General features: G+C 57.9%; 1 protein-coding gene across 2 annotated transcripts in view; it reads left to right on the top strand.

Moving 5' to 3' along the window:
* Positions 1 to 19,099, top strand: part of COL6A2 (collagen type VI alpha 2 chain) — a 49,506-nt gene that overhangs the window by 20,532 nt on the left and 9,875 nt on the right. For both annotated transcript variants that reach the window (XM_073306927.1, XM_073306926.1), the window contains exons 12-27: positions 9 to 71; positions 849 to 911; positions 2,093 to 2,182; positions 3,499 to 3,561; positions 4,218 to 4,280; positions 5,386 to 5,448; positions 5,955 to 6,017; positions 6,454 to 6,504; positions 7,605 to 7,640; positions 8,271 to 8,333; positions 8,875 to 8,937; positions 9,238 to 9,273; positions 9,656 to 9,701; positions 10,547 to 10,699; positions 12,007 to 12,459; positions 12,782 to 12,820. In XM_073306927.1, the coding sequence (XP_073163028.1) occupies positions 9 to 71; positions 849 to 911; positions 2,093 to 2,182; positions 3,499 to 3,561; positions 4,218 to 4,280; positions 5,386 to 5,448; positions 5,955 to 6,017; positions 6,454 to 6,504; positions 7,605 to 7,640; positions 8,271 to 8,333; positions 8,875 to 8,937; positions 9,238 to 9,273; positions 9,656 to 9,701; positions 10,547 to 10,699; positions 12,007 to 12,459; positions 12,782 to 12,820 (1,408 nt within the window). The remainder of the gene's footprint in view (positions 1 to 8; positions 72 to 848; positions 912 to 2,092; positions 2,183 to 3,498; positions 3,562 to 4,217; positions 4,281 to 5,385; positions 5,449 to 5,954; positions 6,018 to 6,453; positions 6,505 to 7,604; positions 7,641 to 8,270; positions 8,334 to 8,874; positions 8,938 to 9,237; positions 9,274 to 9,655; positions 9,702 to 10,546; positions 10,700 to 12,006; positions 12,460 to 12,781; positions 12,821 to 19,099) is intronic.

The following is a 19,099-nucleotide window of genomic DNA, read 5'->3' on the forward strand; positions in this document are numbered from 1 at the left end:
CTCCCTAGGGCCCTGATGGTTACCCAGGAGATGCAGGAGACCAAGGAGAACCAGGAGACGAAGGCATAAAGGTACGTGAATTTCAAACCAGAGAGCAGAGCGGCAGAGTCTGGACAGAGCACCAAGCGGGAGAGCTTAAATCCCCGGGCCAGAGCCAGAACTTGCAGACCAGGGGGCAGCCGTGTCCCCAACAGCGGAGCAGTGCCCAGTACCGCCCGCGGAGAACACAGCCCAGTGGGGAATGGAGCAACGCCGAGAAAGTGGGAGACTTCCCCTGACAAAGTGTTGCTCAGTTTCACTGCTTCCTTTACCCGGCGTGCACCCGGGTGACCCGTGAAAGGCACCTGTGCTCCCCCAGCCCTTGTCTGTGCCCTCTGGGGACCTGTCAGAATAAGAGGTTGCGTGTGTGTGAGCGCGGAGTTGGCCGCAGTACAACCGTGGGAGTGACACAGCCACTAGGTGGCGCACGGGAGAGACTCCAGCTGAGAGGAGGAGGTGACTTGTATGGAGTCCTGCCTGTGTCCCTGGGAGGCTGTAAGAAACACAACACAACACATTCCGCACACACCCCGCACACACCCTGTTCTGATGGGGGTTCCCGCACACACCCTGTCCTGATGCCCTGACTGAGACTCTCGTGTGAGCACTTCTCCCAGAGCCGGGAGTGTGATGGCCCCACCGTCAAGGGTAAGTGCAGGTGGACGGCGCTCCCCACTTCGCTCTTGGGGAGGGTGGAGTTCAGGTTACTCACTCCCCCACGGGCACAGATCAGCCACGAGCAGCAACTGGGACCCCTGGGGAACAGGACGGTGATGTCCCTCGTGACTGTTCTTCTGTTGCTGTTTCAGGGAGATCCTGGCCGACCTGGCCGCAGCGGACCCATGGGATCTCCAGGAGAAAAGGGAAACCGGGTAAGTTCCCCGCCATACCGGGATCAGGCCCCTCCCGCTGGAACCCGCCTGTGATGCTCTGGGGCCACAGATAAAAGTACTCACAGACCCAGTGGTCCTGGGGCACCTGCAGCCCCAACACGCGGGCCATGGCCCAACGAGGTAAAGAACCAGCCATTCTGGGAGCTGAGATCGGCCCAGTGGGTAGGGCTCACACCTGGAACAGGCAGGGGATGTGGGCACACCTGCCAGTGCCCCAGGTGGCACTGAAGGAGACACTCCTGCAGCTCACCAGGTGGCTTGGAGCAGGAGCCGGGCTAATAGTCGCTGGGAGATACGGGAGCAGGGCTGCTGGAGTGGGAAGGGAAACCTGTACTCTGCTGCACAGCCGCTCCACAGCCGAAGTGGAAGTTACACCTGGGAGTGGTGGGGGTGCCAAAGAGTGCCTGCGGCCAGGTGCCTGGCCGGGGGGCTGGAACCTCTTCTTCCTGGCCCAGGGGGCCACGCAGGCTCTGCCGCTCCAGCAAATCCCTTGCTTTGGGGCCCTCCTCATTCCCATCCCTTCGCCGGGTGTGCTGGGCCCCGGTGCAGCCGTCCCAGCAGTAACCCCGGCGCTCACCATTCGTTGGCACTGGGGGCAGCTGTGGCACCATGAAAGCAAAGCGTAGGGAGGAACAGCTCACAGCCTTAGCAGAGGTCCTGCCCCCTCGCTCAGGCCAGGGCCTCCGTGTCCTCCAGGACACAACTCCGATTGCGCACGGCACAGCTGCTGCAGGGGTACCTGGGCTGGGGGACACCGGGCCAGGGGCTGGGGGACACAGTCACAGTCCCTGGGCTCCCTGATCAGGGACAGAGACAGGGAGGTCTGGTGGGAGGGGGAGCCAAGCCCCTCGGAGCCCGATCCCCCTGCACTAGCTAGGTGAGAGGGGAGTGCACGGCACTGCTCTGTGCTGGGGCTGGAGCCAGGGGGGCTGGGCAGCGTGTGTTTGGTATGGGTGGCTGGGTGGGGAGGGGGGTGGGTGGCTGGGAGGGGAGGGGGGTGGCTGGGGGATGTTGGGCAGCGTGTGTTTGGTATGGGTGGCTGGGTGGGGAGGGGTGTGGCTGGGGGACATGTGGGCGGAGAGGGGAGGCAGGGTGACCCCTGCTGGCTGGCCTGTCTGCTCTCGTCAGACACGCTCTGACTATTTCTTTTCTTTGCAAAGGGACCTAAAGGCAACAACGGAGCCCCTGGGAGCCCTGGTGCCAAGGGAGGCAAAGGCAGCCCAGGACCTGCTGGACCCAAGGGAGAGCCGGTGAGATCCCAAGTGGTTCCCCTCTCCCTGCATGCTACATAACGCCTTGCAGTGGGTGATCCCGGCACCCGGTGGGCACACTGACTGTCCCTGCAGGAAAGGCAGCTAAACCGCATTCCTGCAGTGAGCTGGCAACGCCTGGCATCCCCTGCCTGCCCTGCTCGCGGCACCCCCAGGGGAACCCCAGCAGGGAACTGCAGGGATTCGAGCTCCTTGTCTGTTGCAGTCGGAACTGGGATGTAAGACGCTGTCTTTAGCCCTCTTGATTGCAAAGGAAACCTTGAAAACCTGAAGTGAGAGGTCTGCCTGAGTCTGCAGGCAGCCTGAAACAATAGGTCAGAGGGATGTGGGACTGGCCCCATTTGCCTGCATTGATTCCGCAAGCCCAAAGATGACCAGTTAAAGTCCACATTGTTAACTAATTCACTGCTGACCATTTTAACAGCATCACCCAGCCAGTGTGCTACCCCAAGGCCCAAATCACCTCTCTTCTCAGCTGCCCTCTCCCCAGTTCCCCCCGAGCTGTGATTGCAGGCAGTGCGATACTAAGAGCAGAAAATGACAATGCAAGGGCAGTGGAGAATCAATTGATTTTCAGATCAAAAGAAAATCCTGGCCCCTGGAGCTGCGGGACTGAGCGTAACATCCATTGTCAGATTTCCTCCATTCAAACCCTCCGCGCTTCACTTACACGAAGCTGCTGCAGAATCCGCAGTGCTCTTCTCGGGCGTGACAGAATCCAGGGAACTTGCTACAGACTGTGGGCCAGCTCCCCGCCGGGGGGGGGGGGGTAAATCCACACAGCTCCTTTGGAGCCACCGGGCCAGCTCCCCCCGGCAGAGGTGTAAATCAGCACAGCTCCCCCCAGCGGGGGTGTAAATCAGCACAGCTCCCCGGGGGGGCGGGCAGGGGGTAAATCGGCACAGCTCCCCTGCGGGGAGGAGTAAATCGGAGTCGATCCGTCCGAGTCAGTAGACAAGTGCCAATGGCGGGAAGCTGACACTAGACAAATTCAAGCTAGAACTAAAGCCCCGCCGAGGGGAATTAACCATCTGTGTCCCTGTGGGAGCTGCGCTGTGTTGACTCTCCTAAGAAAATGCTTAACGACAAACGCAGCCGCTTCCCGCCATAGGGCAGCGCAGCCCAGCGAGGCCATGGGGTCCTCTGCTCCCCTCCCGGGGGTCCCGCACTGCCAAGGGAGGGCAAGGAGAAGTGAATCTCGGGCGGGGGGGATGGGCAGCAAAGCCGCAGCAGGTTTAACTGAGCTGGTTTCCACCTTTGTGCCCCGTCTCTCTGGTTGGTGTCGGTGTGCGCAGGGTCGTCGCGGGGACCCAGGGACAAAAGGCAGCCCGGGGAACGCTGGGACCAAGGGAGAGAAGGTGAGTGCTCGGGGGATGACGTGCACGGCTCCGTCAGGCCCAGCTGCCGGGCTGAGAGCGAGCTGCTGCTTCCCCACAATGCCACCAGTCTCCCCTCCTGCGGCCCCGGGGGCCAGCGAAGGCAGGCCGGGCTTGGCTGGGACACGCTTGCTCCTGCCGAGGAGAGCAGGCTGAGTGCAGGGCGCTGAGCCGGGCTCTCCAGCTCAGGAGGGAGGCGTGGGCGTGGGCTGCCTTCGGGTCCATACCCTGAAAGACCGAGCCATCCGTTCACCCCCACACCGGCCCTGGCTCTGGTGGGGTCTGGGCTCTGGCAGAGGAGTGCCCTGCACCATTCTAGCAACCCCTCTAGCAGACGCGGGAGCAGCTACGGGGGGGCCTGTTCCACCTGGAGCCTGGGGGGCCTGACCTGGGGCTGAGGGGGTGGAGAAAGGGCAGTGATGGATGCTCCAGGCTGTGCGGGCTGCTGAGGACACCTGGCCCTGATCACCGCCCCCCCAAAGAAAGGAACCGGGTGTGGGGCTCTCCTGAGATGGCGCCTCTCCCTGGGCAGGCAGCGTAAGCAGCTGGAGCTGGGCTGGGGGCCCTGGGCAGCTAAGACACGGCCCAAGGGCAGTGCCGGACAGTGAGTGTATCTTCTGACCTTTTTCTGCCAACAGGGAGACCCCGGCCCCGAAGGCCCCCGGGGCCTAGCAGGAGAAGTCGGCAGCAAAGGAGCAAGGGTAAGCACAAATTCGAGGCTCGGGGCAGCCAGCAGAGGGAATGGCTCATTGACGCCCTCCCCAGCCTGTGCAGGATCGCTCCCTGCAAGGCGGCCCTCAGATGAGCTGTCTCCACAAAGCGTCCGCCCCCCATGTCCGACTGCAGCGCGTGTGCCCTTCCTCCAAGCCCCCGGCAGGCCCCGCTCTCGCTCTCCAGCCCCGTGTGGAGCTGCTGCCCGTGGCTGTGCGAGAGCCTGGGGGGGATCAGAGCCAAGCCTGCCTGCAGCGTGTCCCCTCGTGCCGACCTCCATCACACAGGAGGGCTGCCCAGAGGGCAGGAATCTGTCCGGATGCTGTGCACGGTCACGCAGGCAGGTCTCCCAGCCATGAGGAGATCAGAGCCCGGTGTGGGAAGCCACGTTTCCCTCTCCGCAGTACCCGCCCCCCCCGCCCCCCCAGCCATTCCCTGTAATCTGGGTGCTGGAGAGAGGTTTTCTTAACCCTTCTCTCCCTTTCCACAGCGCCACAAACTTGGCCACCCGCTGCCCCTCTTGTGCTTGGCCCCGGGATGAAGAGGCAGCTGCTTGCGGCTGCCCTGTGGGCGTCAGCTGGGAAGGAGCCCCCAGAGAGCCAGCCGGGGGATGGCCCAAAGCAGAGGAAGCTGGGAAGATGCCCACTGGCACTGCACCTGGCAGGGACCCTAAGCTAGGCCTTCCCTGGTAGCATAGCCCTGCCCGGGGAGCAGAGTTCGAATGCTGAGCACTTGGCCCCACTCCTGCAGCGTCAGCCGGGGAAGGGAACATCGCGCTGCGTGCTCAGGCGGGCGGCTCTGCCGTGAGTTAGTACAGCGCCAGGAGAGCGTCCCTCGGGCAATCTGCACCCCCGGGGCAGCAGCGAGAGGCTTCCCCGGGGAGAGGGGACGCTACCAGCCAAGGGCTCACGGCTCAGAGGTGCCCAGCTGGGAGCCTAGACTGCCCTGGTTGACCCCACCCCATCCAATGCCCTGCTGCCAGTCACGCCTACCCTGACGGCACTGCGTACGCTCTGCGCTGCCTGTTAGCTGCAGAGAGCTGGTGTGTGCCTGGCCGCTCAGCGTGGTGACCTGTCTCCTGGCTTTGTTCCTCAGGGCGATCGAGGAGTGCTGGGGCCCCGAGGCCCGCAGGGTGCCGTGGGAGAGCCAGGCAGGCCTGTAAGTTTCCCGGTGATTGTGGAATAGTGTGTGACTTTGATAACAGCCCCTAGTATTTACAAAGAACGGTACAAACATCCGCCCACCCTGCCCACCTCCCCGCAGTGGGGCCAGCATGTTTTACAGATGGGCACAGGGACTTGCCCACAATCCATGTCAGAGCCAGGGTCAGAATCCGGGGCCCGTGCAGTGGCTCCCGCTGCTGTGCTCTGTCCACTAGGCCGCACTGCCTCTCTCCGACCTGACTTCCTGGTTGCTTGGCCAGAGCTGGTTTCGTGTGTGGTTAATTCCAGCCTCGTTTGGTGGCAGTGGTGGTTTCCTCCTGGAGCCCAGTAGTGCCGAGAGAGCTAGGCGCTGGGCCCTGCGGGGGTGCGAGCAGTAATTGAAATGGGGAATTGTTCTGTGTTATATTAACCCCTGTAACTCCCAAGCCATCCGCAGCACCATCCCCTGTGGTGCGATCGGTGCCCTCAGCTTACCCTGCTCTCTCCCACACTGTCTTGCAGGGATCTCGTGGGGACCCAGGCGACATGGGCACAAGGGGCAACCCAGGGCCCCCAGGACCAAAGGTAAAGTCTAGATGTACGTCCAGTGCAGTAGAAAGGGGGGAACCAGCGACTTCACCTGTGTGCTTCATGGGGGCCGTGAACACCCCCACCTCAGTCTGCACCTCTGAGATCTCAGCTGCCCCCTCCAGTCCTTCCCCCGGCCAAAGCCACGCTGCTGACACCTGGGTGAAGTGTCCAGGCCCACGACGGCTCCCTGCCCAGCCTCTGCTGCCATCAGGCAGCCCAGCTGTCTCTGGAAGACAGGTGCTGTTGGTGCAGAGTGCTGTGCTGAAGACATTGCTGTCCATGGCTTCTCTTAGCCCCGTTCCTCTGCCTGACAAACCAGGACACTCCTTCTAGAGAAGGGAAACTCCCAACTCGGTGACGTCGCGAGCTCAGCCCGCGCTGGGTTTTAATGTTCTGCTTTCACTGACCTGTTCTCTCTTTCCCCCCAAAGGGAGACCGAGGCAGACCTGGCTTCAGCTACCCTGGCCCCAGAGGACTTGGGGTACGTATGGCTCAGGCAGAGGCGGATTAAGCTTTTGTGGGGCCCTGGGCCAGAGCAAGTGGGGGGCCCCTCCCCACCCCTTCTGCTTGCAGTCCCCCCCGCCTCCCGCCCTGCACTCCTGCTGGGGAAATGGGCTTGGGTCGCAGTCCCCTGCTGTCCAGTAGGCGGAACGGGTTGGGGCACAGGGGCACCCATTTTTCTGGGGGCCCCCAATTAGACGGGGCCCCTGGCCACGGGCCCCATTGGCCCAGTGGTTAATCCGCCCCTGGGTTCAGGCAGCACATTCTGGCCCAGCATACTAGCTGCTAGGGCTGCAGCCGGCTGTGCAGGGGAGATCCCAGCTCTCCCAGCGGCCTGGCCTCACTCTGCAGAGGAAAGCAGTGGGGAATCCTTCCCCCGCAGCAGAGGGGCAGTCCTGGAAGGAACGGTGAGAGGCTGGCAGGTGGGTTCCATTGGCAGGGGTAAGCATTATTGCTCCCCTGAATGAGTAGGAACAGAATGATCATGTTGGAGGGTCCGGTTCCCTCACACCCCTTTGAATTCAGTGTAATAAACCAGGGTTTGCACGTTACGAATCCCCTGCTCCCTGATGGGTAAAGGTGGTGTGAGGAATGCAGGCCTGCTCTAAACATCCCCTATGAATCAGACTCTGCATCGAATAGGAGACTTACTGGTCTCTGTGTTAAATAGCGGCCTGCGGATTATCCCAGCCTGAGCCAGCTGGGCAGGGTGCAGAGAAGTGCAGTGATACGTGTTCCCACCACAGATCTGCTGGGGAATCTTACCCTCTGCTCACAGCCGTCAGCCAGTCGCTTGTGGGGCGCCAGGGTCAGGGCCAGGGTCAGAGCCCATTCGACTGTGGAGAGCCTCCCACTGACTCCAGTGGGCTCCTCTGGCTGGGCTGTCAGAGGTGCTGGGGACCTGTAGTCCCCACTGAAGTCCAGGGGAGTTGCAGGGGCTCCACCCCCTCCTAAAACCAGGCCACAAGTATATTGGTGTATTATTTTGAAATGTGCCCATCACCATTGTCTCTGGGCACATGTGCAGCAAATTTCAATCCAGCACAAAACTGAAGCTAACAAACTCCTGTCTGTTCCCAGGGCGACAAAGGCGAGAAGGGACCGCCTGGTCCAGAGGTACGGGGTGTGTGAGTGTGTAGGGGGGTGTATTTATGAGGTTATCGAATTGACCACTGTGCTAAGCAGCTAGTTCCTGGCCTGTCACTGAGTGACGGAGGAACCCTGCACTGATGGGCATGGCTGACCCGTGACCTGCGAGCAGCTCTGTTGATCCCCGGGGGGCACTAACCTGGGGGCCTGGCAACCTGTGTCCTACAAGCAGCCCCTTTGGTCCCAGGGGTCACTCACCTGCGGAAGGGCGTGCAGGACCCTGATGCATTTGCTTGGATTTAGCAATCCGTGTACACACAGACACAGGGGTTCGGGTCGCTGGGTGTGCTGCCCTCTCTTAGCACACGCAGTCCAGGGAGGGTGCATTGCCCTGGCACGAACATCTGTGCCCCCCTTCTCTGGTGTGGGGGCTGAGGATGGGGCTGGTGCAGCAGCACTGTGTGGGCGCCACCCACCCTAAGGATTCCCCTGACCCAAGGGAGCTCCCCAAGAGCCAGGCCCTGCTCTGCGCCAGCTGCCCCCCCCCCCCCCCGAGAGCCCTGCCGTGACAGCCGGGCACCGCTGGTGTCTAACAGCGGAGCAGCTTTCCCAGCACACGCTCTGGACTGCCGTCACATCTCTCCCTCCTCTGAACAGGGTGCAAGGGGCGACTTTGGACCGAAAGGCGCTCCTGGGGTGAAAGGAGACACAGGGGAAACTGTAAGTATACTGTCAGTGCCGCTCCCACGTCCAGGCCCCGCTTTCCTACTGTGCTGGCAGAGGTAGGGGGGACGCCATACGGACCCTGCCGCTCTGCACGTCTAGCCTCTGGGGCGCCTGGGTGTGGGTACAGGTCAATAGAGCTCCCACCTGGCATTGCTACTGCGCCCCAGCCTGGGCAATGCCTGTCTCTGGACACTGGGAGTGGAGCTGGAATCGCAGTCTGCCCCCGCTCCCACCCCCCAAGCCAGAACCCTGAACCAAACTGGCAGCTTGCGGGCCAGGCCGCTTGCAAGACCAGAGCACACCCTGCGCGTGGCTGGACGCCGGACGTGTTGCCTGCCGGCCCCTTGGCACATGTGGCCCCCGCACCAGGGGCACCGTGTCTCGCAGCCACTCCTGCGGCGAGGAGCTAGTGTCCAGCAGCCCTTGGGGTACTCAGCTGGGGTGTTGCTGACCAGGGCGAGTGGGAGGGGCTTTTCCTTCAGCAGTATCACCCACGTCATGCCTGTCCAATTCATTCCTTTTCTCTTCCTGCCAGGGTGACCCCGGCCCATCCGGCGAGCCTGGCCCCAGAGGCAGCCCAGGCCCAAAGGGCTTCGAGGTACCGTACCGTGCCACCGTGAGATCGGTCACGCCCAGCTGCTCCCTTTCTCCCTGCATCTTCCACGTGCTTGCAGCAGCTAGGCTGAGGAAGCCCTGGTAGGGCCTCCCCCCGCCGGACTGGCAGGGGGCTGCTCCCTTACGGGCCAGCCATTAACGATTCCAGCTGGGCGCTCTGGGGTCTGTTACCGTTCCCCTTCCTGCCAGCGCCTGCCTGAATCCAGCCCCAGCAGGCAGCTGTGTCTAGATCCCAAAGGTGAGTCCCGGGAAAGGGCATGACACCGCTGTGTTCTTCTTACAGGGTGATCCGGGCCCACCCGGAGATCCTGGCCTAACCGTAAGTAGAGCCAGGCTCCTAGTTACTTCATAGGGATACAGCTGGGGGGCAGGGGGATGGCGCCCACCCAGGGACGGTTCCCCTGCAACATGCTGAGTGGGACTGAGACTCAGAGGCAGATCCCTGCTCTTGGTGCCAGGGATGCAGCTCTGGCTGGACTTACCCTGTAGCACAGAGCAGCAGCGAATGCCCCTGTTGGCCGCAGAACTCGCAGGAGATCGGTGTGGGACTGGCCACAGCCAAAGCGGAGTCTGAGGGAGGGAATGCAGAAGGGCATGATCAGAAGGGAAGCCGGGCTGCGGGCCGGGAAAGGTTGGGGCACCCCCACCGTACGGGCAGGCTGGCATTCACCAGCGCTCTGCTCCTTGTGTTTTGCTGGCAGGACTGCGATGTGATGACCTACGTGAGAGAAACCTGCGGCTGCTGCGGTCAGTCCAATGCTCTTCTCTTTGGGGGCTCGGTCAGTGCTGAGCAGCTTGGCTCTGAACCCCGGGGGGGTCCCTCCCCAGTCATCCCCCTCCGCGCCTCTGGTGTTAGCAGGAAGGTCGTACGTGGCAGACCTCACCCCGAGGAGAGGGCCAGCTCTCCCCCATGTGCCACTGACGGCCTCAGAGTTGGGGTGCAGCAGACCAGACTTGCTGGGTGGGTTTGCTCACAGACCGTATGGCCCGCAGGCACAGCTGCTGCCCGTTGGCACCGTTCGTGCCGAGCGTGCCCTGCCCGTGGCGGCGATGGCATTCCCAGCAGAGCACAGACCCACTGCTCAGGTTCAGGGAAATAACGACCCCGCTGGGCCTGACTGTCCGTGCTGGCCCCTGCACGCTGGGCCATCGCAGCGGTGAAGCTGCCCAGACGGCGTGAAACAGCCCGGCCGGTCTCTAGTGCTCTCCCAGCAGAGGTGCTGCAGAAAGACCTCAGGGAATGGTGGGTCGCAGCTGGGCGCAGCCTTCCTCTGCCAGGGACAGGGATTGAGTCCCTGCTGAGCTGGGTGTGTAAAGGGCTAGATAATTCACTCAACTCTGCAAACTCAGATAAGGCTAATGAGCGTCCAGCCACGTCTGTGCCTCAGAGCATCAGCTTCCTCCCAGAGGTGCCCAGCTGCCTGTGGATAGCTTCGCTTTCCTTCAGGTATTGGCCGGAGGCCGGATGGCAGGGACCTGATGGGGGATCTTCCCGTGGACGGCCTCCCATGCGGTGGAGACCCTCCCTGCTCTCTGGGCAGTCCCTGCTGGCCTTGTCCCCCCTGTGATCCGCTCCTCTCTCCCATCCCCAGACTGCGAGAAGCGCTGCGGTGCCCTGGACATCGTGTTTGTCATAGACAGCTCCGAAAGCATCGGCTACACCAACTTCTCCCTGGAGAAGAACTTTGTCATCAACGTGGTGAGCCGCCTGGGCTCCATTGCCAAGGACCCCAAGTCAGAGACAGGTGCGGGATGCGTGTGAGCAGGGGCGCGGCGCTCTGAGGGAGAGACAGACGGGGCCCTCGGGTCCCCACCTCTTAACCACCTGCCCTAAGGGAGGCATCCACACGGCAAGCAGCCTATAGGTCCTTGTGCAGACTGGGCTCCGAACCAGAGGAGAGCCTGGGAAGAGGCAGCTGCTATGTTCATGACACGGCCGGCGGCCATTGCTGACTGTCTCCTGATTGCTGGGGGCAGTCACATGTTTCTCATAGGACTCCCTTCCCTCCCCAGGCTCCCACTGATACCAGAGAAACTCCATTCTGTGTCCCTGGCTCCCATTTTAAATAAGCAAGAGTCACTCCACCGTTAAAGGTCACAGTAAAACTGGCGGGAAAACCAAATTAAGGGAAAGGTCAGCAGCTCATAACTCTGCGGTAACGAGAATGGTGGGACTGCGAGGACTGTTGGCGTGCGTTCCAGCATGCTTGGAATTGGGCGTGCGCAGGAGGGAGCTTAGCAAACGTGCCTAGACAGTTCGGACAGGACAGTAGAAAAGGCAGTGTGGCAGTGGGCAGCCAAAGGCACTGACAGGAGAGAACAAAGAGAGAAGAAGGAAGCTTGCTGGGTGGTCCATTGACATTAGCAGCAGAGGGAAAGAGCTCAGGAGAAACCGTCAGCAAGTGGAGTAAATCTGTCAGCCAGTGTGGTGTAGGGCGGTGGGAGTGTGTATGTTAATAAAGACGAAGGTGTGTGTGTTGATGGTAAAGGGAACGTTTACATGTAAGATTTAAAGAAGTGTTACCACTTGCTATCAGCGGCCTGTGAGAGATGGGTCAGCTGTCATAGAGCGCAGCTACTTAGGAGCATTTCAGACTGTAAGGCAATATGATTTGGGGTGCTCTTTAGCTTTGTATTTGTGTTTTAGAACAGCAATAAGGGATTGGTGGTTTAGATTATTATTGTATTAGGGATTGTTCTATACAAAAATCTATTGTTCAGAGCCTGAGAGAATTGGAATTGTCTGGATTTTGTTTTAACCCCCGTTGTTTTGTAACACCGTGTCAGCACTTTGACCATGTGAAACCATTCTGTCTTTCGGTGCTTGTCACTGGTGCATGTCATTGGCATGCATGACGCAGCGTGGCAGTGTCGTGATGTCACACGTGATGCTGCCGTGCAGGGGTCTGGAGTGATGACGCCCTCACCAGACAATTTGGCATTTATAGCATGGTGCCAGTGTGTGCCCTGCCTAGGGAACACACCCCAGTTAGCTGCGGGAGGGTGCCAGGGGAGTGAGAATGGCGGGGCGTCACCATCTGTCTCCCTGCAGGTGCCCGGGTCGGGGTGGTGCAGTACAGCCACGAGGGGACATTCGAGGCCATCCAGCTCAACGACGAGCGCATTAACTCCCTGTCCAACTTCAAGGAGGCGGTGAAGCGTCTGGAATGGATCGCCGGGGGCACCTGGACGCCCTCAGCCCTGCAGTTTGCCTACAACAAGCTCATCAAGGAGAGTAGGCGAGAGAAAGCCCGTGTGTTTGCCGTGGTGGTGACAGACGGGCGCCACGATCCGCGGGACGACGACAACAACCTCCAGGCCTTCTGCCAGGGAGACGTGATCGTCAACGCCATCGGCATCGGCGACATGTTCAACCAGCCAGACCAGGACGAGACCCTGCGCTCCATTGCGTGCAACGAGCAGCAGCGCGTCCAGAAAATGAGGCTCTTCTCAGAGCTGGTGGCTGAGGAATTCATTGACAACATGGAGGACGTCCTCTGCCCAGGTCTGCACCTGCCACCCTGGCTCAGTCACCGAGCGAGGCCAGGGCTGGGGTGCGAGTTGGTCGGTTGTATGCAGCACACGGCGCGATGACACCGGGTAACAATGCATGTGGTTGGGTCAGTTACACTGGAGAGCGCATCTCCCTAATGCAGATCAGCACAACCGGCTCTTCCCCAACCGGAGAGCAGATCCCCATGGATCCATGGAGAGCAGATCCCCATGGGCAGCACCCACCCCGGTGTGTGTCCTCGCCCACCACGGGGCAAGAGGCCTGGCCTGCTGCTGAGGCCATCTCGCTAGCTGCTCCTTTATTCTCGTTTCAGATCCACAGATCGTCTGCCCAGAACTGCCCTGCCAAACAGGTAAAAATAATGCCAAACGGCTCCAGATCTTCCGCGCCGCACGGTAGTGTCATGGGCTGTGGGGTGGGTGGGGAACGGCAGCCTTTCCAGCCACGCAATAACCCGGCGGGGGCAGAGAAGGGGGCTGTCACTTTATCTCAAGAGAGGCCCCAATTTCCATCTCCCCCGCTTTGCCTGTCTGGCTGAGGGTTGTCCACAGGCAGGTACGTGTGTGCAGTACAGCCATGCTCAGCCCTCTCTCCCTTCTCCTCATCCCAGTGGAGATGCCTAAACCTCGGATCCTAAATCCCCACGGGACCTGGCAGGGCTTGGAATCCAAATCCAGGAATGAACTGCTCACATGGTCCCTGTCTGTTATCGGACGAGCCGAACCCCCAGAGCCAAACTCCCCACCCTTTGGAAATCCTGCCCTGCAGGTCTCAGTGGGGCTGGGCGGGCAGTACAGTGGAACTGGAAGGCTTCCAGTGGAGACTTGGCTCACACTGGCTGTACTGAAATGAACTAGTAACACTGAGTTGGGGAGCAGGGTGCAAAGGGGCTGTGTGGTGGGGCGGGACAACCCTGTGGGGTAAGAGAGGCAGGTGCTGCTTGGTGCAGATCCCAGTGCTTGGACCACGTTCTGCTTGTTAAGTGGTAAAACTCCAGCCTCAGCTACTGTTGCTAGCACGGAAAGTGCAATCTCTCTCTGTCTGCAAACCTGCCAATGAGCTCTGTGCAGCTTGGAAGCGTGTCTCTTTCCCCAACAGAAGTTGGTCCAATAACAGATATTCCCTCCCGCTCCATATCTATCGATCTAATCAGAGACCCAGTGTTTGGCGATATGCGAGTCGTGCGGGTTACAACAGGTCACCCAGTGCTGCCGATACTTGTGGTTTAGTCATGAGTCTCACCATGTTGTTTTCCGAAAGCCCCCGCTCCACAGGTCAGGGGACTGCGGGATCTCAACTTACGTGGACTGGAAAGTGACTTGTTTAAAAAGGAATCTGTGGAGCAAGGCTGGAAAACGGGCCCCCTGCAGGCTGGGAAAGCAGACGGAAAGAAAAAGAATCCCAGTTTCTTAGCTCTTTAAAATCTCGTGATTTTTCAGCCAGTCTCATGACGTTGGGGGCCCTGACTTGTGAATTTGGAGTGCAAGACTGAGGAGGGATTGCAGGGAGCTCCGGGCCATGCCCTATGGCGAGGGTTGTCCTGGAAAGCCATGTGTAGGGAGCTCTACTTCCCGACTGCCCTGGGGAAAATACTGTGCAAGCTTCTTTAGAGAGAAACCTCTTCCGGGCTGCCAGCCTCCCTCTCTGGGGAAGACTGGCCAAGGACTGCCGGGAGGAGGGAGAGATGGCAAAGCCTTGAGCAGGGAAGACGGTGGAGTTTTCCACCTTGTGATGAAAGTGCCAACCTGCTGTCCCAGGCCAGAGAGGGGCTAGCTGGGCGCCTTCCCCTCCTGCCGATCTGCTGCTGTGCGTCGCGCTGACCATGCCTGCTGCTGCAGCCGCGCCTGACACCTGAGAGTCGGGTCAGTCTGTGTGTTGTGCACGAATATCCAGTCGGGACTGTGCAAACCCCGCTGACTCCTTTCGCTGACTCAGGTTTAACCCTGCGCTGCGGAGCTGAACGGCTAGCCCCGAATGCGGCACCTTCCCCCCGACGATGCACTCCAGCCCCTCGTCTGATGGAGTCCTACCCAGCTGCTTTGAATCTGGGTCTGGAGAGATCTCAAAAGGATGCAGCAGCCTGCTCTTCCAGCTGCTGCTTTGTCTTAGGCTGCGCCAGGCGTCTGTGCTTCAGAGCCCTGCTTTGTGCTTAGTTGCGAGGTCAGACTGGCAGTGGGGTGGGAGCAGTGCCATGGGCTCAGGATTGATTTGAAAAGAGGAACCATGCCAGGGCAGCGTCGCTGGCAGCTGGAACAGCAGCATGTTCGGGTTCTGCTCGGTCTGGGCCAAGCGTCCATCAGACCCCGGGCCCGGGCGAATGTGGCCTTCGTCACACAGCAGCTCTCGGCCATTCTCATTGCCCGCGCCAGGTACGGCACCGCTTAGAACCACTTCCCTTTTCCTGCACTGCATACGGCTGGATCAGAAACCCCCTGGGGGGAGACAGGGGACTCTAAAAGGGTCCCCAGCGGAATTCCCCCACCCAGGCCTTAGGCTGGACAGGGCTCAGCCTGCACCCACAGAACATGGCTGTTGTAGAACGACTCCCCTCGGGAGTGGTGGCCGAGAAGGCGTAGGCCTGGCGGTGACGGGTGGGTGTCGCTTTGCTCTGGGTGGGTGGAATTCCCACTGGGCTGGGGAGTGAGTGGGATTTAGGGGGCGCCCGGGTGCCTCCCAGCGCTGTCCTGGCTCTGGCTCCCTGCCAGGCTGTGTGTGACATCTGGCAAGGTCCAGCTGGGTTTGGCCCTGGGAAGGCGGGCCATGGCCAAAGCTGGGAGGAGCCCAGTGACGGGCAGCATAGGTGAGCTGAGGGCTTGGTAGTACGTAGCTGCAATGCTGTGGTGGGCTCTGCTAGACAGAGCCACTCTGACCTTGAGCTCTCTGCCCTGTGGCTGACAGCTGGGTCCGTGCTGAGCTCTGAGGAGCTGCCCGTTATCTGGGGTACATGAGATGTGCATGTGTCACCCGCCCCTCGGATGGGTCAGTGGCCAGCCAGGGCCTGGAGCCAAACACAGGCAGGCCTGGCCCGGGAGCACGCCAAGGAGCCCCACCCCCACTCATGCCAAGCCCTGGGTCTTACAGAGCGCATGTCAGCAGCAGGCCTCAAGGCACTCGCAGTCTCTAATGGCTTTCCCCTGGCCCCGGGGCAGGGCAGGGCTGGCATACCCTGGGCAGGTAGGGACTGGCACTGGGAGGCTGAATGCCTCGCCCAGGGTCACACAGGCAGGTCTGTGGCAGGGTGGAAATTGGCCTCCGTGTAGCAATCTTGGGGTTCATTAAACATCCAGCCAGGGAATTAGAAAGGAATAAAACTTGTAATAAAAGAAACTGAAGAGCATCTGAGGTGAGGTGCTGAGCACAGCTACACTGGGTTCCCCACCCCAGCCTCCCGAGCACCTCTCTAAAGTCCCGTATGTATCACACTGTCCCTTATGAGGGAGCATCTCTAAATTATAATCTTCCCCAAACATGGCTCTACATCGTCCCTCTTAAAAAACAAATGAACTCTTTATATACATATCGATTAATAGCTAACAACCATCTAACAACACCTGCATTAAATTCTCAACCCATCTAGTACATTTCCATAAACCCAATGTGTCCTCTCTAGAGAGGACAGATTACCAGCACATCACTCTGGAGTGTCTTCACCACTCACTTTTCTCAACTACCCCTTCTCCAGGCAGGTTAGCAAGTCTCTGAGTCTTTCAGGATGTTTGAGCTCCCTCTCCAATCTTCTCAATATCAGTCTTTTCTTTCATTAGAGTCTGAGTTCTCTTGTTCCTTGACAGTTTCTCCTTTCTCTGTTGATGATAAAGGATCAGTCAGATGGGAAATGCCGGAGTCCACCTCAGCTGTCCATGTGTTGGAACTTTCTGGGATTACTCATAGATCCCTTCAGTTATGCCAGAATGTGTCTCACTGATCTATCGGGACGACATAAGACCTTGCACACTGTTCTTCTTTAATGGAACCCCTTTGGCTCCAAGTATCAGAGGTGTGATTCCTCAGGCACACCCCATCACCTGGGTTAAGAGATGGGAGATCTCTGGCCTTTATGTCAAAATTATATTTCTGCTTCCACTTCTGCTTTTCTTTCATTTCCATATGGTTTCATTGATATGAGCTTTCAGCAAGTTATCAGTGATTAGTACCTTAGATCTGGGCCTTCTTCCCATTTACAGCTCAGCTGGAGAAAAGTCATTCTCCAGAGGTGCACTTCGGTAAACCAGTTACACTTTACACCAATCACCCCCACTGGCAAAAAACCTTTTTCATAAAGTTATTTACTGTCTGTAGAGACTTTTCCACAAGTCCTTTTGATTGGGGATAATTTGGACTTGATGTTTTGTGATGAAAATCCCAATCTAGGGCAAATTGCCTAAAATCTGCACTAAAGACGTCATCTGGAATTCCATGTCTGGAGGAGATTCCCGTCATGCCAGCTATCACTGACTTACTATTGGTACTGTGCAGTGTACACATTTCTGGCTACAGAGAATAATCTGTGACTATTAAATAATCCTTTGATTGCCAGGTAAATTAGCCAGCACAAACCTTCTCATGAGGCCTTCGTGGAACTGGGTGAGATCTCAGTGGCTCTGCCCGTTGGCTTGGCTTGTTCAAGCAGGAAAAGCAGTTTCCTACCACATTAGTAATGTCATGATTGATCCACAGCCAATACAGCACCCCTCGTGCTCATTGTTTGCACTTCTCAATTCCTAAACGACCCTCGTGGATCTTCTGTGGCATTTCTTTTCAGAAGCTCACTGGAATTACAACCTTACTGCCCTTGAAAACCACCCCATCTATCACAGAAAGTTCATGTCTGCAGTTCCAATTGTCTCTTATACTTGGACAGCAACTGCTTATTTCTTCAGGCCATGCTTTAATTATCACTTCTTTAAGGATCCCCAATTATTCATCTTTCTCCATTTCTCCTCTTGTTTGTTGCAGTTTCCTGATAGCTATGGGAATTGACTTTACAATCAAATCTACATAGGCTTGCATTTCTATCTCTAAAGTCTTCTCTGGTTTTGTGGGAGCCACTGCTCTGGAGAGTGCATTTGCAGTGAACATGAATTTACCGAGAGTGTAGTCACAACCAAATTATACTTTTGCATCTTTATCATCATGCTTTGAATCATTAAGGTGCAGTCATTTAACAGTTTGCTAAATAACACTATCCAGGGCTTGTGGTCCATTTCAACTTCCACTGTCTGGCCATAAATATACTGATTGAATCTCTCACAGGCAAACAATATTCCTAAAAGCTCCTTCTGGATCTGTGTGTATCTGGTATCTACCTCAGTCAGTGATTTGGCTGGATATGACACTGGTTGCCAACAGTCCTCACCAATGTTCCCTCTAATTTTTTCCATCCATGTGTGGAATGAATTTTGTTACGTGCACCGAGGTAATATGCGGATGTGCGCCACCAGTAGAAACGAAAAACCTACATAGAATATTTATTTTTAAAAAGTTACCATAGGGATAATTTACTCCAGCCAGGACAGGTTAGGCATTTAAGAACTCACTATTCAAAGAATTAAACTTAAGCATAAGAGAGAAATAAAATTATGAAATGCACAGACCAGTCAAACTAAAATAACAGCACTTTGACAGCATAAAATTACAGAGACTATCTGTGCATTGCAAGAAGTACCAAGAAGTAATAACAACAACAACACAAAAAGAACAGGAGGACTTGCGGCACCTTAGAGACTAACCCATTGATTTGAGCATAAGCTTTCGTGAGCTACAGCATCCGATGAAGTGAGCTGTAGCTCACGAAAGCTCACGCTCAAATCAATGGGTTAGTCTCTAAGGTGCCGCAAGTCCTCCTGTTCTTTTTGCGAATACAGACTAACACGGCTGCTCCTCTGAAACAACAACACAAATACGTGTTGGGAGATAAGTATGTCAGAGACTGTGAGAGTGTGTGTGTGTGAGATTGACACACAGAGACAGAGTGTGTGTGTGCTGGGTTCTGGGGAAGTCTGAGAGACCATACGCCGTGTCTTTAAGGCACTCACAACAGAAGGCTCAGATTCAGATTACAGCAGCTGAGCTCTCCTGCTCCTGAGCCCTGTCCCCCCTCCCCGGCTCTGGAGAGACGGGGTACGTGGGTAGGGGGGAAGCAGGGCAGAGGGACACCCTGACATCAGCACCCCCTTCTCCCCCCGGGTTCTGCGCAGCCAGCAGGAGGGTCCCGGAAGCAGCTGCCAGGGGCTCCAAGGCAGAGGGCAGGAGCAACGTGGCTGCAGAACTGTGGGAGGAGGGGCACCTGGACACACGTTGCCGTGCGCGACTCTGCTCATCAAGTGTGTGGCACTTGTTTCACTCCTGGGCCACTGCACAACCGCACAGCTTAGGGGGAACACAGATCTTCACGCGTCTGTAAAATCGCTGCACCTAACCCAGACTATGAGGCGTTTGCTCAAATTTCTAATAGGCCATCCTGGTGCATAGAACTTCAACACTGGTTCGTGTATTAGTTGTTTGTTTTTAAACCTTCCTATGATTCCTCCTGTTCTGCACCCTGATTTTTATTCTCTAGGAGTTTTCTCAAAGCCGCTGCTTTGGGAGATAGCTTAGGTATGAATTTTCCAAGGTAATTAACCAATCCCAG

Source organism: Lepidochelys kempii, chromosome 11, assembly GCF_965140265.1.
Source record: "Lepidochelys kempii isolate rLepKem1 chromosome 11, rLepKem1.hap2, whole genome shotgun sequence".
NCBI classification, from domain to species: domain Eukaryota; kingdom Metazoa; phylum Chordata; order Testudines; family Cheloniidae; genus Lepidochelys; species Lepidochelys kempii.